The 17,932-nt window shown below is 46.5% G+C and overlaps 1 protein-coding gene across 1 annotated transcript in view; it reads left to right on the plus strand.

Moving 5' to 3' along the window:
• Positions 1-16,170: 16,170 nt before the first annotated feature.
• MAPK1 (mitogen-activated protein kinase 1) overlaps positions 16,171-17,932 on the plus strand; it is a gene marked incomplete at its 5' end in the record, with an annotated part of 17,417 nt that continues 15,655 nt past the window's right edge. Inside the window, 2 exons of the mRNA XM_010160456.1 lie at positions 16,171-16,358; positions 17,633-17,822. Of these exons, the coding sequence (XP_010158758.1) occupies positions 16,171-16,358; positions 17,633-17,822 (378 nt within the window). The remainder of the gene's footprint in view (positions 16,359-17,632; positions 17,823-17,932) is intronic.

Here is a 17,932-nt window from a genome sequence, read left to right on the forward strand (position 1 = left end):
GTCCCTCCGGCATCACCCTTCCCCTCCCTGCGCCCCCCCCCGCCCTTCCAAGCCTCCTCCATCCCTGGGTGCAGCTCAGCGTCTCGTTTCCTTTCGCTCGTGCCTCTGTTTTCGTGAATATTCTCTGTCCCCGCCCGGAGGGCCGGTCGCTCTCTGCTTTCTCAGCGGCGAGAGGGGAAAAGGGGCTGCCGTGCCGCTGGCAGCCCCCCGCTCCCGGCTGACAGAAAGCCTGTCCGGCTGTGCGTGGGGCCTTGCTGCCCCTGCCCGGCTTTTCGTAGGGGCTGCGGAGCTGCCGGATTAGTGCCCGAATTCCCGTGTGTGCGGGTGAAAGTTCTCCTCGGCCGCCCCAGCTCCCGGGGGTTGGGATCCCGGAGGCTTGTAGGACGTCTGGCTGAAAAGCGATCGTGTGCGTGTGCTGCGGTTGAGGTCGGGGCTCAGACTGCGAGGGGACGAACTCCAAGATGCCGAAAAGCAAACTAACCGCGTTGGGAGTGTGAGGAAGGGGCTTTTAGCAGTCTGGGTGGGTGGGATGATGCTCTGCGATGGTGCGTCTGGGTTACAGATCAGACGTGCTCAGTGACCTCCGGTGGGATTTCTTATTCTGTCCCCTGTTAATAAAACGGGTATAAACCCCCCCCTTATTTCTGAAATAATTTAAGGGATGCAGGTTGCAAACTTTTCTTGTTACCGTTTTGTCAACTTCCCTCCACCACAGCACTGCTGCAGTTCCTTCGGCGTGGCTTCTGACCAGACGCGCGCCCTCAGGTTCGCAGGCTGTGGCTCCATCAAAGCTGTGTCAGCACTCGTTTCTCTCTCCGATGCTTAATCTTTTGCAAACTAGCGCATTGCTCGGCGGAGACTCTCCACCGCCTTCAGCTGTGCGCTACAGATTTTTGCAGCTATAGGCTTTTGCACATCGTAATTGCGTTGTGCTGGCCTGTGAAGATGAAGTCATCCTGTGTTTCAGGGTGGAAGCGTTCATCTAGGCCTGAGCTTAGCTGGGAGGTGAGCCTCTCACAAAGTTTCAGGTTGAGGCCTTCGCTTGTTTTCTGTGGGAAGAACCTTAAAAATGTAAATAAAAAATCCTGTTGACGGCGTAAAAATATCTTTGTTAGTGTTGGAAATCACAGCGATACATCCAGGCCGAGGCTTGCTGGTGTAGCTTGGTCCAGGCTGTGTTGTGTTGCTGTGTACCTTATCGTCTGAGCAAGGGCAGCTGAGCCGGTGTCGATAATCTCGGCACTAACTGCGATTCGGGAAAGTACTTGGGAACAGTGCTTCCAAGATGCGTGCTGCGGACGGTCCGGGGTGTTAAAAGCCTGTTTAGCGGGCAGCGTGGTAAAGCTGAAATATTTCACCACCCATCAGAGATTACAAGCAGCAGTACGAGGGCAGTGGATGCCCTTTTTTGGCATCACTGGCCTAGTGAGCAGATAGAGGGGAAACGGGGCCGCCGAGCCCCTCCAATCGGTGTTACGAAGTTCTGTACTGAAGCCCCTTCCCCTCCAAAACTCCATAGGGTTATTACAGTAAGTCTTTAACTACAAGATACCTTGTGTGTGTGATGAATGCTGTGCGGAATTACTAACAAAAAATCCAAATCTCTGGTTCCATTCACTTGGTGCTTGGGTTTGCTGCTCTGGTTAACGTGAACGACCAAATTTTGTATGTTGTGCTCTTCATTGTTGTTCCTTCTGCCTGGGATGTGAAATGACAGGGAACAAAGTCCCCGTTTATACTGTACTGATAAGGAAAGCGTCGGATGCACTTGCTGTAGTTCAACGCCATAGCAACTGTAATGTTTTCTAGTGGCGAGCATACGAGCTCTTACGCCTCAGTAAGATTACTTATCAGCCGGCAGAGGTACGGGTTGTGCAGTTTAACGCTGCGTTTCTTATCGCGCTTTGCTTGCTAACGCAGGGAGGATCTGCAGAAGCTGCTCCCTTGGGGGCGGGGTGGAGGGCAGGCTGTGAGCGTGCAGATGGAGACGTTTCCCGCAACTGCAAAATCCAGTTCAGTTTGGACGCTGTAATGAAAGAAGGCAGAGCGGGCTCGGATGGTTTTGGTTTAGACCCACAGCTGATGTGTGCCACTTGGGAGACTTGTGTACGACTAAATGACAAGTGCGTTATGCCATAAGGCTTGATACATGGAAACCAAGTGACTCTTAAAATCCTTCACTCTTGCCCTTGTTTTTCCTAATTCTAGGATTTCTGGATTAGGGAGTTGAAAGCAGTAAAATTCTTTTAATTATTTTATGGAAGGAAAGGGCAAATGAAGCATTCCTGGGGTAGTACTGTTACGGTCAGTCTTCCATTTTGATTTTACCAGGGAGAGTAACGCCTGAGAACTATTGATCACCACATAAAATAACGGCACAGAAAGCAGAGGAAGATGTTGGCTGAGTAGACTCTGCGCAAATGTTCTCTCATCTGGATTTGAGAAACCTTACAGGTGTTTAACCCTTTTTCTCTAGGGCAGTCGTTTTTAGCACGGTCAGGTTTTCAGTGGAAATAAATCCACAGAGCGGTGTGGTCGCCGCGATGCCGTCGTGGCGCTTTCTCGGCTTCGTGAGCAGAAAAGGCCTCTTATCGGGCAACCCCCCACCTTAGCGTCCTCCGGTTAAACCCTGCCGAAGGTGTTCAGCCTTCGGTACGGGCTCGGCAGCCTTGTTGCAGGGGGTGAAGTGGTTAATAGGTGGAGATCCATGTCAGTCCCTTGCTAACCTGTTTGTTGTTTTCAGCATTTCTGCCTGTGCAGCGAAGCTTTAGCCAAAATCCTCAGCGCTTTCTAGGGCTGCAGGACATTCTTTGAGCAATTATTTAGTCATGCAGTCATGTTTGTTACTCTGAATTAATTTATCCAAACACATGCAAATGTTGTGGGGTTTGTTGTGTTGTGGGTTTGGTTTTGTTTTTTTTTTTTTCCCCCTCCCCTTCTCTTTTGTGAAAGAGTTATTTTGAGGGGTTTTGGTGTGAAGTTCTTTATGGGACTTTCCCTTTCTTTCAGTGATAGGGTGTTATCGGCCTCAGAGCCAGCTGGGACTGACTTTCAGGCCAAGTCTGAAAGTTTCAAAACTACCCTTCAGACACAGTCAGGTGTGAAAGGTTTTTGAGAGTGTCTTCTCCTTCCCAAAGGTGTGTGGTTTTGGTTTTTTTTTTCCTTCTTTTTACAAAAAACCCACACCAACCCGTTAACAGGCTGTACTTTAAAGAGACACTTCCAGTGAGAAAAATATGGCTGTGTCGAGCTTTAAATTTCCAGCGTGAATTGTTCTTCGTGCAGTTGGTCAGTGGTGATTCGGCAGGGAGGATCATTTGATAGTTTAAAACGAGTCACGGTGAATGGGAATGTGACAGGGATGTTCTGGTTTATATTCTGGTTTTTGGAAGGCGTTTTTGTCATCAGACTTCCGTGAATGTGAAGTATTATCGCTGCTGCAAATAACTGCACATAAATAATAAACATGAATGCAGCTGGAAGAAAACAGTCTTGAAGCTCAAATGTTGCATTTCTTGGCCTGGATCGGTCCGGGTTGTCACAGAGACATCTTTGCTGCTGAGGTGCTACAGAAGACTGAGATTAGGAGTTAAAGTAGTAGATGGACATTAAAGTAACACTGAAAAGAATATTTAAAACGTTTGGCTCTATTTTTTTCAAAGTTCTGCTCCTTTCTGCTGTCTCTAGGAAGAGCCCTGCTTTTAGAGGATGGGTCATTTAAAGTGAAATCTGAGAAGTATGTGCATGAAGAGGCATGAAGCAGGCGAAAGGAAAGTTGGGAATGGTATCATCTGCAAGGCATAGGTATTTATTAAAAGATGAAAATAGAAAACGTGATGGGATTGACGGTTGTGTAATATTTTGTTTCCAACAGTAGACAAAAAGGCAGTGTTTGCGTCCCTCTGGGGGGGGTCAGGTTGGTGATCTGGCCCGGATGGCTCTTTTAGTGGCAAGGCTCAGGAAGGGCCAGTCGTTTTCATAGTTAATTGTTGTGTGATGTGGTGACAGCATCCTGCAGGGACAGAGCATGTCCCTGTTTGCACGTGCTTTTGGGGAGCGCAGGCTGGGCATGGGCGGTGATACCTGGTAATGGACGTGTTGGGGTCGGTGTGATAAGGAGAACAGGGAGCTGGTACAAGTTAACCAGGCCTAATAGGTCCTCCTCAGTGCAAGGATGAGAGCAGAGAATTAGGGAATGTAATTGGTGGCTAGTTATCAGGCTCTTCCCTCTGGGGAGAAGGTGGAGGTACGTGTTTCCCTTCAGTCTCTCAGACTTCTGGCACTTGCTTAACCTGACTCCAAGGGAACTCCAAAGAAGCAATTGGAGCTGCTTTTCCTGCTCTCCCCTGGGCAGCAGGGATGGGACAGCAGCTACTTGCTCTCTGCTTGTATCAGAGCTGGCTTCAAGATTTACGGAAGATGAAGGGTAGCAACTTTCCCAGTCGGCCCAGAGCAGTGGGATACCAGCTTAAGAGTGGGAGAGTGCAGCTCAGGGACACTGGCATTTTATAAATAAACACACATTCTCTTAGCATAGCATGGTCCAGGCCACAGAAACAGTAGAGGTAACGCGTGTTATTCTTTTTAATCATGATTTATTAAAGATATAAGGCTTACGTGTTCACAGTGTGTGTGTGGTTGCATCAGTCCATGTCCTGTACCCCTACCTATGGTTCTTGAACCTGCTGCCTGCCTTCCATTGAATCTGGCAGATGGCAGAGGCCTTAAAGATGGCAAGTTTCTACAAGTTTCTTAAAAATAGGTGTTTTGCTAGGGTGAAGAGGTCCTGTATGCTGCTGCACTGAGGAGGTCACATATGAGAGGTCAGACTCACGCAAAGAGACATGCCAGTGCCCCAGTTTCACGGGTGGATTTACAGGTACTCTGGAGACCCGAGATGTGTATTTGTAGGACACCGGGCTCTGGACGTTTAGTGAGCTCCTTGCTGAAGAGTGGGGATCTGCAGCCCACAGAAGAGTTAACAACCAGCTGAGTAGGTGTACAGTTCAAGTGGAGTTGAAAACTACTGCTTCACCAACATAGTAATTTTAAATGCTTTTTATGTTGGTGCTTTGTCATAGCTTTCAGCTGTGATCTAGAAATGGAATTAGCTTATCCATTCGATAGTTAATAGGAATACTTTATGACATCTTGTTGTGGAATATTTCACGGCATAATGTAGGTTGAAAGGGACTTCCTGAGGTCACTTAGTCCAACCTCCTACTCAAAGCAGGGCTGATGTCAAAATTAGATCAAGTTGCTCAACTTGTCCACTCAGTGTTTCCAAACTCTCCGGGGTGGAGATTCCATAACATCGCTGGGCAGCTTCTGGTTCTAGCGTTAAACCAATTGCCCAGTGAAACTTTTGCCTCTAAAAACCTGAGGGCGACCGTTGCCTCGTGTCGTTTGTACTTTTTGTCTCTGAGAAGAGTCTGGATCGGTTTTCTCCGCAGCCCCCCTTTACGTAACTTAAGCCAGCAGTCAGGTACTTCCCACACACCCTCTTTGTTTTTTTCCCTGCTATCCCATACGAACCCAGTTTCCTCCGTTTTTTTCCTTGTATGTCAAGTCCTTCAGCCCCCTGTGCATCGAATAGTTTTCTGCTGGACTTGCTCCAGTCCTGGGAGACACAGTATTCCAGCTGTGGCCTCATAACACGGAAGGTTAGCCTTCCTGGCTGCGAGCAGGTCCTGCTGGTGGGGGTTCTGGTAATCTGGAAAACACTTCGACTTGCCCTTGGTGAGGCGTTTTGAGAACTTTTCAAATAATGGTGAAAAAAATCCCGGGCCCCCCAACATTTCAGTTCTGTTGGATTTTGATTTCCAAATCACTGAAATGAAGCAGATGGGCCCGTAAACACGTAACTTGTCTCTCGCTGTGGTGTAAGGTAAAGGAACAGTGTGTGGGAAATGCGGCCAAGTGTAGTTGGTTCCAGGCCGTTTGTCTGTGTCAAACCTCAGTTCTGTCAACTGTTAGGGCAGCTGTTGGTGAGGTGTCGTCTGAGAAGGGGACTCGCTCGCAAGCGGGGAGCTTATTTCACACTGTATTACAAATTCTGTGTGTATAAAGCAGCCATTCTCCAACTCACCATCTTTCACCAGGTATGTTAAAAGCCAAACACGCATTACTTTGTTATCAGCTTCCACCAGGCACGTGAGTAAGATCCAGGTAGTAGTAATTGTCCGTAATTCAGGTGGGGTTATGTGGTGAGGCGCTGGTGGGTCCTTCAGCACGGGGAGGTTTCTCTGCCGGGTCAGCGTGCGGTGCGTCGGTCTCTGTTTCAGGGCACCTTCCTGTCTCCGCCCCTTTCCACTGGGGTGAGAGCTGGACTGGGGGTGTCCTTCTGCCCCCACAGAGGGGTCCGTGCCCCCGCTGCACCCAGGCAGGTCTTGGGGGGCCCTGGCTGCCTGCACGCCGAGGGGGGAGCTCTCAAGGGGTGCCTTCCCAGGCACGGGTGCCTTCCAGCCGTGCTGGAATACTCGTGTGTGTAAGCCCACGGCTTGTGGAAAGGCCTTACTGGAAATAAAAACTGTTCTATGCGGTCTGGGAAGGATCTCCCCGCCACTGGTGGGTTGCAGCGCAGCAGTGCACCTTTTTCACTGCCTGTCTTGTTCAGCAGTGCCTAGGGTCACAACAACCCAGGTTCTGTTCAGGGAGAATCTCTTAACTTGAAAGTTCTTCTTTTGTGTTTTAAGAGAATTTTCATAAAATGCTGAAATACTCTGCGGTGATTAGAATGCAAATGAGAGTTTTTGTTACATCGTAGAGAGTAATTGGTCTGCGTGGTGGGTGTGTTTTAAGTACCAGCAACTTGCAATTAGGCTTAGGGTTTATAATGTGCAATTACTTCATTTTGCAGTTTTCCTTAAAATTAGCAGCTGTCACTGCAGTACCTTACCCCGTGCTTGTCTGGGGGGAGGGCAGTTTGCTCCACCGAATATTGCTGATGTGTCCTGAGTAAAACTGCAAATCGATACTCCCCAAACCGCCGCAGTCTAGAATTTGCACAGTTTTACCGGGAGTTGAGTGGTGCAGAGAACCCCAAATGACATTCAGGCTGATTCCCATATTGTGTTTTTGAGTGTTTCATAATTGCAAAGTATCTTCCTTTTAGTTACAGTAGCCAACAGGCTGCAGTGGTGATACCCTGCCTGAAGGGAACACGGAGCTGTCACTATGCTGGGGGACTCAGGTTTACTGTTGGCATGTCTTTTTAAAAGATGGAGAAAACTGTGCAAAAAATGCCTTGTAAGCTGCTGCTGAAGGGAAGTGAGTTCTGGTAGTGGTGAGCTGCACGCCGGGGCTGGTGGTGTGGTTTGCTTTGCAAGCGGAGTACGGACCGGACCGCGGCAGAGTGGACGGTGGCACTGAGCTCGCGTTCTCTAGCGCTTTGTAACAGTTTTAGTTTTGTGCGGATGTTTCTGCAGGTTTAGGGAAACCTCTGCTTCCAGGTGTGCAGGAAAGATTTTGGTCAGTGATTGATTTGTTTGTTTTCGGTTGGAGTGAAATACTGTGAATCTTCTGAAGATTTACATTGTGTGGAATCGATTAAGTAAGCTAATTACTTAATTAGTAGTAAAAAAATGTAGTAGTTGTCTGGATCTTGTGGGTGTTTTCCTTTTTCTGAATCTGATTTTAGGAGGAGTATTTGGGATGTAAGTCACATTAGAACCTTGTTAGCCAAGAGAATAAAGCGCATGGGGGGATTTGTTACCCCGTTGCCACTTGTGCAGCGCTCTGGTAGCGCTCTCCCCTCTGCCTAGGCCGGGGGAAGTGCTTCCTACCCACGTTTGTAGTGCTGCCAGCGGGGTGGGGGTGGTGGTTTTCCGCGGCGCGGGGTAGCATTGGCCACATACCTGACCTGCTGTCGCTGTCTTGGCGGCTCTTTGTTGCCTGTCGAGAAGCCGTGAGCACAGGGGGAGGAAGTCAGCACTTCATCGGCTCGCGCGGAGGTTTCGCCCTCACGGCAGTCGGGCCTAGACACGTATGTGGTTTCCATGGCTGACTTGTGCTGCTTCTGTAGGGACAGCCGTTCCTTCCGAGCCTGGGGTCGTCGCATTCCTTCCTCCGCTCTTGTGCTGGTGCTTACACGGCTGTAGTTGGCTGTGCTGGAAAGCGGATGGGCTGAAAAGTTACCTGATAACAAGTGAGATACAAGGGGGTAAGTTGACGTGACTGGCGCAGAACGCTGCTAGCGCTGACGTGGGAAGGGGGTAGCGGTACGCAGGTAAAGACTTACTTTGTGATCCTGTTTGTAAGCTGCTTTGGCTTGGAGCTGCTTCAGCTCTCTGAACTGCCACGAGGAAAGCCACTGCTCCAGCCGAAAGCGTGAGACGGGCAGGGTTGTCAGGCACAAAAAGGAGAGTGAACCGCAGCCACTCCTTTTAATTCACCGAGCCCTTGGCTTGTCTCCGATGTCGCTGAGCTCTTACGAGTTCTACCCTGAAACTGATTCCCACAGGAATTGGCTTTAAGTTTACAGAGAGAGAAGAAAGATGGCGATATCTAATATCATAATATCTAATCAGAAAGCAGTGGGTGCTTTTGGAAGGAGGGGTTGATTTTGCAGGTAGCCAGAGGGCTGTTAAGTGTAGCAGTGAAGTCTGCCTAAGTGTTAAATTCGGCTTAGGTGCTACCGAAGGAAATATTGGCAGCAGAGAGCCGGTAAACCTCTAAAATGGGAGGATAAGTGGGAGGGCAAGAAGTAAACAGAATACTGAGTTGTCAGGGCTGTCTCTTTTCTGAAGACCAGCGTGGACTGAAGTGGCACACAGAGTAGGCACATGCGGTGATTTGAAGTCACAGTGAAGGCACGGAGAGAAAAGTACATTTTAGAAGAGATTGAGAAGTGGTTGGGGTTTTTTTTAACAATTAGGATTGATCAAACCACCATGAAGTTAAATGCCATCTTTAGGCAAACAATACAGAACCTTGGGTGAGAGAGCTCTTATTTTTGTAATATTAACGTGAAGGTGTATGTAGCTCTAAAACTGCTGCTCTTCATGGTTGTGTTTAGTAGGTGCTGAGAAAACACACATTTGCTCTGCCACACCCCGGATTAGGAGTTGACTGAGCTGGCAAAAGTCATTTATTTAACAGGCTCCATTTTGCACAGCTAGCTATTTGTTTTCAAGATACTAGGAGGGATCCAAGGAATTAAACTGCAAGTCATTACTATGTGCATAGTAAATAGTTTAAACATGTAATGCTTTGGAAGGTTCCGTCGCATTGTACTGCTCGAATTCTGAAAAGTAACACAGTGCCTTTGTAACCTACGGGAATTATTTGAGTAGATATATGAAAACGAATCTCCTGTCCGAGTTACGAAAGTGCCGTAAGAATTTGTGGCGTGAAGGGCAATAACCTGTAGCAGATCAGAAATTGCCAGAGTAAAGTCACTTAGGAGTGATTATTCACTTCTGTCACGGGAGGAAAGAGCTGTCATAATTGTGCCAGAAGCCGTTAATGTTAGGACTGATTTTGAATGCTGTGAGAGACGACTGAAAAAGGAGGTGGTGCTGGTGAAGGTAATGCAGTTACATTTAGACCCAGTAAGCTGCAGCCGTTAACCAAGAGCATGATGAAGTAGTCTGCGTAGATTACTTGGGCATCTTGCTATGGACTTCTGATAAAATGAGATGCTGATTTAGAAATGATATTTATTTTCCCTCTTGTTGGAAAAGTAAAAAGACTTTATAAGAAAAACAAACAAGAATAGTGTATTTAGATGTCTTCTATGGCCAAACCATACCCAAACCATAGCAGTGATCATTTGGTGATGGGCAACAGACAAAAAGGAAGCAGGAACATGGATGCACTCATGAGGAGTTTGTAGAGTGTGACAGTTGCTCTGCAGAGGGGGCATGATAAAAGTTTTAGAAACTGGGATTCATTTTTGTTTAGCCCCAAAGCAGTAATGTATCCACTGATACTAGAAACCTGACAAATGGAAAACGACTTAACCCCCCCCACCACCTCCACCAAAACAAACCCAAGATTTTTCTGGTAGCATGCAATTAGGAATTTCAGGTAGGGCCAGAATGATGCTGCTGCATCACCTTCACTACCTGGCTGTTTTAATGTTCTCTTGTTGCTTAGTCTCTGCTGCCATTTCTGAGGCACGAGGTGCAAGAGAGCGGTGAGAAGTTGTCGGCGGGCAGCTGTATGTCACAGCAGTGCATATTCTTTTGGTTTCCTCGACAAAAACAAGACGTAAAATAAATCTGAGGTCGCCCTGCAATTTATGACTTGCAGTAGTTTTCTGCCACACTCCGCAGATGGTGGAGAATTCCGCAGTCAGGCAGCGATGAGAAGAGGTCTGTTTCTTAAACCCCCAGACTTTCATCAGTTCAGCACGTAATTCTTGTATCTAAGCTTACTCTGAAGTGTCTCAATTTTGAGTTCAAGTTTTGGGCCTCTTTCACTGTAAGCTGTTAGTGCTTATACACATTTCCCAAAGACTGAGGAGATAATACATGCAGCTGTCGTCTAATAAGCAGTGGGGAGTGGCTGTAGCACACCAATTCAGGAGTGGAGCGACAATTTGTTTGACTTTTGTCCCTCAAGAGTAGGATGAAAAAGTATGTGGTGCTCGACTTCTTAAATTAATTATATTTTCATAGCTTAAAAAGCAACTGGAGCCTCAAGGCTGAGTTGGTTTTTGGGTGTGTGGGGTTTTTTGTTTGCTTTGGGTGTTTGTTCTTTTAGACTCTTAATATTCAGGTCGCCTTCCATTTCATGGATCTGCTAACTTTCCTACATGGTAGAATTAGTCTGTAAAACTAAATATTGAATGGAAAAGAAGTGTATTAGGATGCCCTTGTTTCTGTCGTTTATTTCCTGAATTCACAGCTAAGACGCCTGCAAGACCTTCCGTTATTGTGATCCTCCCCTGGAGAAGGCTGATAAACCGAAGCAGAACCTCCGGGCGAGACATGGCTTGCCTTTTCGCAAGCTGAGGTCTGTTAAAACGAGGCCAACAGTTCTTACGCGAATAGGCACATAATGCCCTCTAAAACCAGGTGCTGGTTCTGTAAGTTACTGCTGATAGAAAAGGTCTAGTGAGTGAGGCACTTCTTCATAGTATCTTTGAAGATAAATAAATGGAACAAAGTAACAAATATTTTCAGTAAACGTAGGTGTTTACAGTTGGGGACAAAAAGTACATTCAGCAGTATAAAAATGACACATTACCGGATGTCCTCAATCCCGAAACTCTGACTGCTTCCATCCTTTTTGCAGTCTTTCGCTTCGGTAGAAGAACAGTACCCTGTAGCTACTCCTTTATTTTAATCATCTAGAATCTGGTTATTCTGAAAGAGTTAATATCTGATTATAAAAACGACCCAGGAGCCAGAGCCAGCAAACAAACCCCGCAGTCCCCTCCGCAAAGGCACCCCCATCGCACCACTTTCCCCCACCTCAGGGATGACAGGGAACAGTCTGTTAGGGTACTGCTGGTTATTACTACATCGCGAGGCTGCGTTATTTTCCTTACGGCAGTCTTAAAAATACGTTTTAAACTATTTGCACTGTAACTTTGTAAATGTCAGCACGTTGTAGAAACGTCCGCGATGGAGCTCAGTGTAGGCTGAATGAGAAAAGATCTTCATAGATCCGCTTGTTTGCTGGGAATGATTTTTGCCTCTTCCTCTCCTGGTTGCAAGTGGAAATTATTCAGTATTTCAGAAAGATGCTTATCCCTGGATATGCCCTTGGAATCTTGTTTCCACAGCAACACCAAGCTACTGATAAAACATCCCTTTTAAACTTCAAATCAGTCTTTTTATTTAGGGTTGTAATTAGGATGATGCCGGGAGCACCGTGTATTTTTGTGTGTGTACGCATATGCCGAGAGCAGCCCGTAAACCAGCCGTACGGTGGATAATCCTGGAAGTGCTGGAGGAATATCCCGTGGCGTGGGGTAGGCCTTCAGGCAGCGTGGCAGAGGAGCGTTCCGAGGAGGGGGTGCCAGCGGAGCAGGCAGTTGTTCTGCGGTGGCTGTATGAAGAAACAGCGCTCTGGGATGTAGCTGTTGCCAGGAGCTGGCTCCTTCCCCCCGGCAGCTGCAGCGTGCTCTCACTTGCTCCAGTTCTGCTCCGGAACGAAACATGTGAAGAATAGAAATGGATGGAAGAATGTGCAGCAGCCATTGTGGGTGGGAGCGAAGCTTTGGCACTTGTCCCGATCTGTCTGGGAAAAGCTTTCCTTCCTCGAGATGGAATTCATGGGAGAGGGGCTACATGTCAGAGGTTCATCTGGGCAATTAGTATGTTGGGTTCTGCAGGCTGCCCAGGTACTGCGGCACGCTTTCTGCTCGTTGCCCTGCCCTGGGCTGATTTTGAAAAGGAAGCTGGTACCGGAGCAGCAGCAGGAGAAAATAGTGGCTTTGAAGGTTGCATGGTGCAACTTCTGGGGTTATAAATGCTTGTTTGTTTATTTTGTACGCCGTGCGAGATGTTTTACTTAGTCAAAACTTTGTTCTATATTTAAAAGATAATATTAGGAGTGGTAAACTGTACTGCTACGGGTTGTATTGATTTTCACGTGGTGTCTCAAAGGCATCTAAATAGCGGTGCTATTGCGGGTTGTCACGGGAGAGTAAACAGAGCTTGAAGTAGGGATAATGTGGGTACTGGAGTTGGGCAGTTGCAAACTCCGTACTTCAGTTTATCGCGTTACAGCAAACCAGCACTCACAGCTGAAGGGTTGCATCAGCTTGTGGAGCTGCACATCACTGGGGTGGAAATAAATCCTTCCTTCTGAGTACGTGAAGTGTCAGTAGCTAGATTAATCATCATGTGAATAACGGGCTGTTAAAGGGAAAGTTCTGTGGGCAGGGATTGGTACATGTGGTTAGTGATTAGAAACTAAAAGCTGTAATTTAGCACCCAAAGTTGTTAGTAAGTGAACTGTTATTCCCACTCCACAGATCTTTTTTCTTCTGGAAAAAATAGTCGGTAATAGAAAGGTTCGGAGCGATCCCCGTTAACTGGATGAACATACAAACGGTGGTTGTGAGAAGCCTGGACTGCTGGGTTAGACTCTGCCCACTGGGACACCGCTGCCAGAACGCGGATAGTCGGAATTCGGGGCGCAGTGGGTGGGCTCTGTGTGCCGAGCAATTCCCTTTGGGAGCGTAGGGGGAGCACAGGTAAGTCCCAGCAGTAAAATTAGCGCTCTAATGCTGGCTAAGGCTAAGCAAGACGAATCCCGCGTTAAGTGATAAGCCATTACATTAACTGCAGTGACTTAGTGCGTCGAGGGGTTGGATTTGCACTTTTTATAGTCGTTGCATTTGCTGCTACAAATAGGCCCGTGTACGAACAGCGTATTTCTTCAGCAGAGTTCTGGGGAGTGGCGCGTAACTCTGGTGTTGATGGCAGGCGGCAGTTGGATGAAGATTGTGAGGAACGGGGAAGGCCTTGGGAAGTGGTGCGGTCTGACCCACAAACGACCCGATTTTGTTAGTTTATGGTGTTTCCCAAGCAGTGAAATAGGTGGTTTTGTAGGCCCGAATAGGTGTCTGATTGTAGCGTATGCGCACGAGACAACAGCTGACTCCAGTTCTGCCGAAGCTCAGTCTAATGTGTAGGTTCCACCGTTCCCTGTAGCACGTGTCAAATTGAAAAAGCACTGGTTTCTAGAGGGTGACAGAACTTATTCAAAGCTGCATTTGCTTTGAGGGCTGTGACTCTGAGAATGGAAATGGTGTTAACGTCCTATTACACCTTCCCAGTGCACCTGTCTCCTGCGGGATATTTAAAATCCTGTGCGTAAGCAACTGCACCGACCGACTTGTGCCATTAGCTTCTTGCTCAGAGGAATTGAGACAAACTGACTTAGGTTTAATCGAGCTACAGAGAAGCTCCTGTTTCAGAAAGTGTGACAGCAGCAATAAATCCGGTGATCCTTTTTGTGTTTCAGCTAGGCGATGGGTGATTTTTGCTGTCCGTAGCTGAGGCGCTGCAGTGGTGACGGCAGTGCCTGCTTAGCTGCATCGGTGTGGTGAGATGTTCTGATGCGAACAGCGAGATGACTGTCTGCAGAATGCACGGAGAGGAAACCGATTGCATCTTTACTGCAAATAGTCAGCTTTTTTCCACGCTGAGTTATGTGTTTTGTAATTGAACCATCTGAAAGCAAAATTACCCATCCCTTTGTGAGTAACAGCATAAACCTCTGGGTAAGAAGATGCTTCAAGAGCTGTGAAACAGCTACAAGAGAGGAAATCTTGGTATGTTTAGTTAATGGATGCAAGTTCATGGAATCTGTACAAGGAAAGGTGCGTGCTTTTCATCAGTAACCAACCTTTGCTTGAGAAGCAGCAACTTGGGGATTTATCAAAGATTGTAAGAGATAGGGAGCTTTCATTTAAGCAGCAGCAATGGGTAAATGCTGGCATTTCACCTTTTTCTGCTCTGCGTGGCTGTCCAGTGCTCTGAAAGGAAGTAAGATTCTGCGTTGTGGGAGGGAAAACCATGCTTAAGTCAATGAAAGGAGGAGATAGGAGGTTGGTTTATAACGATAAAATGGCCCGTAGGATTCTTTCATTTGTTTCCCAAATACTGGTTGTTCAGAATTATTTCTAGTTTTGTTTTCTGCTGGTGACTTTCCTTACTGGTGTATTGAACACACTGCAGGTGATTAACCAATTGACTAAGAAAATGACCGCAGAGGCTCTTGAAGGCTCCACCAAGTTCTACTTACGGCACTTGGTTGTTACCTGGTTTGGGACTACGAACCGGTGAGGTGTTACCTGTACGTACGTAGCGGCAGCCGTCGTAACAAACGCTTGCTTAGCCTGTGGAGTTTGAGCTCAATGTTTCTAGAGGCAGATGACCTGTGCGTAGGGACTGGAGCTGCCCGTGCAGACGGCCCGAGTGGTTCTGGGGGAAAATCACGCGAAAAGGGTGTCACTACGTAGGCATGAGCTGTGTGGGGATCCTGCTGGCGGCACAAGTTCAGTGTCATTTTTAATAGTGAGGCTGAGAAATGTCAAACAGTGCGTGCTGTCTGAAAAACACCTTGTTGCACCATACGTCTGCTTAGTGAAGAACCTTGATGCGGCCAGGCGTGTGAATTCCTTTTAGGTCTCCTTTTCTAACTGGATTTTCATCTTTCATTCTGCTTTGTCTGATCACCAGATCCCTGGACATCTCAGCAGAATGAGGCCAATTAAGAGAGTTTGAAAGAATGTTCTGGGACTCGATTTTAGAGAACTGGTGGCATGTAGAGCCTGTTTAACTAGTGTGTTTATATTCTTATAGGAAATAGTGGGGGCTAACAGAAATATTTAAATGTATGCTTGATTATTTTTTAATTTCCAAACAACACAGTAGTGAGCAAAAAGAAATGTGAAAGGAAGAAGAATCATACGCACCTTTAAACTATGATTAATTAAATTACTATTATTTTTAATACAAAGAGAAATTGCTATAATGAGGTGCTTTGTCATTCATATAAGTAAGCCCGCAGAAGACATCCTAAAATTTGTAAGGTTTCATAACATTTTTACTAAATAATAACCTGAGTCCAAATTTTATAAAAGTGTGTGTTTTACTGAGCCTTTTCATTATGCCCAGGCCGCGATATTTTGTGAACGCGTGGGCGTTTTGAACAGCCACACGGCGACTGCGTTACCGGTGAACCGACGGTACTAGAAATTAGCAGCCAGCGTGTTCGCTGCTGGGGGTCACAGTCAGCGTATGACCCCGTTGTACTGCTGCTTGCTCTCGCATTGTGTCTGTGCTCGGGTACGTTCTTCCTTTCCTGGAACTCTGAATTTGGAATTGAACTTGGGAAGGCATTCTCACAAATTCTCTGTCCGAATGGGGTTAACTCCAGATGAACCTTTTCTCTCAAGCTCCTGCTGGGTTGCAGCGTATCGAAAAAGACTCAGACTTGTTTGTTCCACAGGCTGATGATGAGGAGTTCGTTCTTTTGGTACAGAAGTCAGTTGGGCAAGCTCATGACTTGCAGATACCCAAACAGGCCGGTGATAGAACAATATTTGGTCTGTTCATCAGACTAAAAGATACGCGGCGCTGTCGCCTCTCGCCGTTCAAACGTCAAGCGAATGTGCCACCCCCGCAGCGAGTTGAATTCACCTTCTTGCTTTCTGAACCGAATGAATTTCGTATCCCTTGTAACTAACGCTATTGATTCTCTTCTAGTTCTGCCTATGACAATGTCAACAAAGTTCGAGTGGCGATAAAGAAGATCAGTCCTTTCGAGCATCAGACGTACTGCCAGAGAACTCTGAGAGAGATTAAGATCCTCCTGCGCTTCAGGCATGAGAATATTATTGGAATAAACGATATTATCAGAGCTCCAACTATTGAACAAATGAAAGATGTGTATCCTTTCAAAATTTTACGTGTTTCTGAGTAGTTAATGGTGGTTGCTGCCTTTTCTGTTTGGATTATGTCTTCCTTTTCATCCTCTCTTTACTAAATGTTGATAAAAGTTGGTGTCTGTTCCTGCAAATTGCAAGGGAAGTTCATGGCGTTCGACTGGTTTATAGATACGTTGATAGATTTTGTTTGTAGGTGAACACTGGCTTTGTTTGCTGTGTTTCAGCAAAATAAAAGAATGTTAACTTCTGTCTTCTAAAGCAAAGACCTCAGCGCGGAAGAGATAGTTTATTTAGTCACTTAATCCTAAAACTGTATTTGCTCTTGATAGAGCTGCTGTCAGAACTGATGGCATTGAGGAGGAAATAAACCGGCCAGACTCTGCTATAATTGCCCAGATTTTTGTAGTAGAATGGACACACCTTGGGGAAAAAATATAAAGCAAACCGCAACGCCCAGTTTTGCAGTCCTCCCCGCCTGTGTGAGAAGTCTGAGCCTGCACGGGGGCATATGCAAACGTAAAAACAGATGTAAAAAGATGTCTTAGTGGTGTGATCCGGTCTGAATGGGAACATCCAGGTGGAATGGCAATAGCAGTGTTTTCACAAAATTCTGTTTTGGTGAAAAGTGATCGTGGAACTGGGTTTTGTAGCCAGGTTGAGTTAAGGAAGAAGAAAGTTTTACTTAGCTGATTCCTGCCAAAGCAGAAGAAAACCCTTTTCTTGATGTTCATTCCAATCTTAGGGAAAAGAAATGATCTGACTGAAAATGTCAGGTTTAATTTCGGTAAGCAAAGGACTGGGGTGTTCTCTGTAGCACAGTAAATACGTAGTAAAGGAGAACAACAGCCAAATTTTTGAAGTGGAGGGGTGGCACAGCAGACGGATCAGAAATGATCATTTTCCACCTTCATGCTTTTATGTGACTGGAATCAAGTACCACGGATGTTTATTACTCATTAAACTAAAAACCAGCCTTTGTTTCTTGGCGAGCAGGAATCTGATCAAATTCACTTCCAATGAAAATCAGGCTCTGATATAAATGAATGGAGGTTTGTGATGATTAGGGGACCACATGCTGATGCCCCTTAATTCTGTAAAGGGCTGCATCATATAGCAGGGTTGATTTGGTCCAGAAGTTGTCAGTCAAGAAGCAACTACATGGTTTAGCAGTTGTCACGAAACATTTGCTGTGGGAAATGTTTGATCAGGTGCTGTGTGTTGGTATCTGACATGACACCACCTTTGGTTTGCTGCCTTACATCTGATGCCCGACAGATACATTGTGCAAGATCTTATGGAGACAGACCTTTACAAGCTCTTAAAGACCCAACACCTCAGCAACGACCACATCTGTTATTTCCTTTACCAGATTCTGAGAGGCTTAAAATACATCCATTCAGCCAATGTGCTTCACCGTGACCTCAAACCTTCGAATTTGCTGCTCAACACCACTTGTGATCTCAAGGTTAGTTGAAATTTCTTACATGTGCTCCCATGGTCTTCACAAACTGCCTGCTGTAACCATGAACGTGGTTTTGTTATCGGGATTCGTGTGATTTTTCTCCTGGAAAGAGT

The sequence above is a fragment of the Eurypyga helias genome, unplaced genomic scaffold (assembly GCF_000690775.1).
Source record: "Eurypyga helias isolate BGI_N326 unplaced genomic scaffold, ASM69077v1 scaffold34071, whole genome shotgun sequence".
In the NCBI taxonomy this organism is placed as follows: domain Eukaryota; kingdom Metazoa; phylum Chordata; class Aves; order Eurypygiformes; family Eurypygidae; genus Eurypyga; species Eurypyga helias.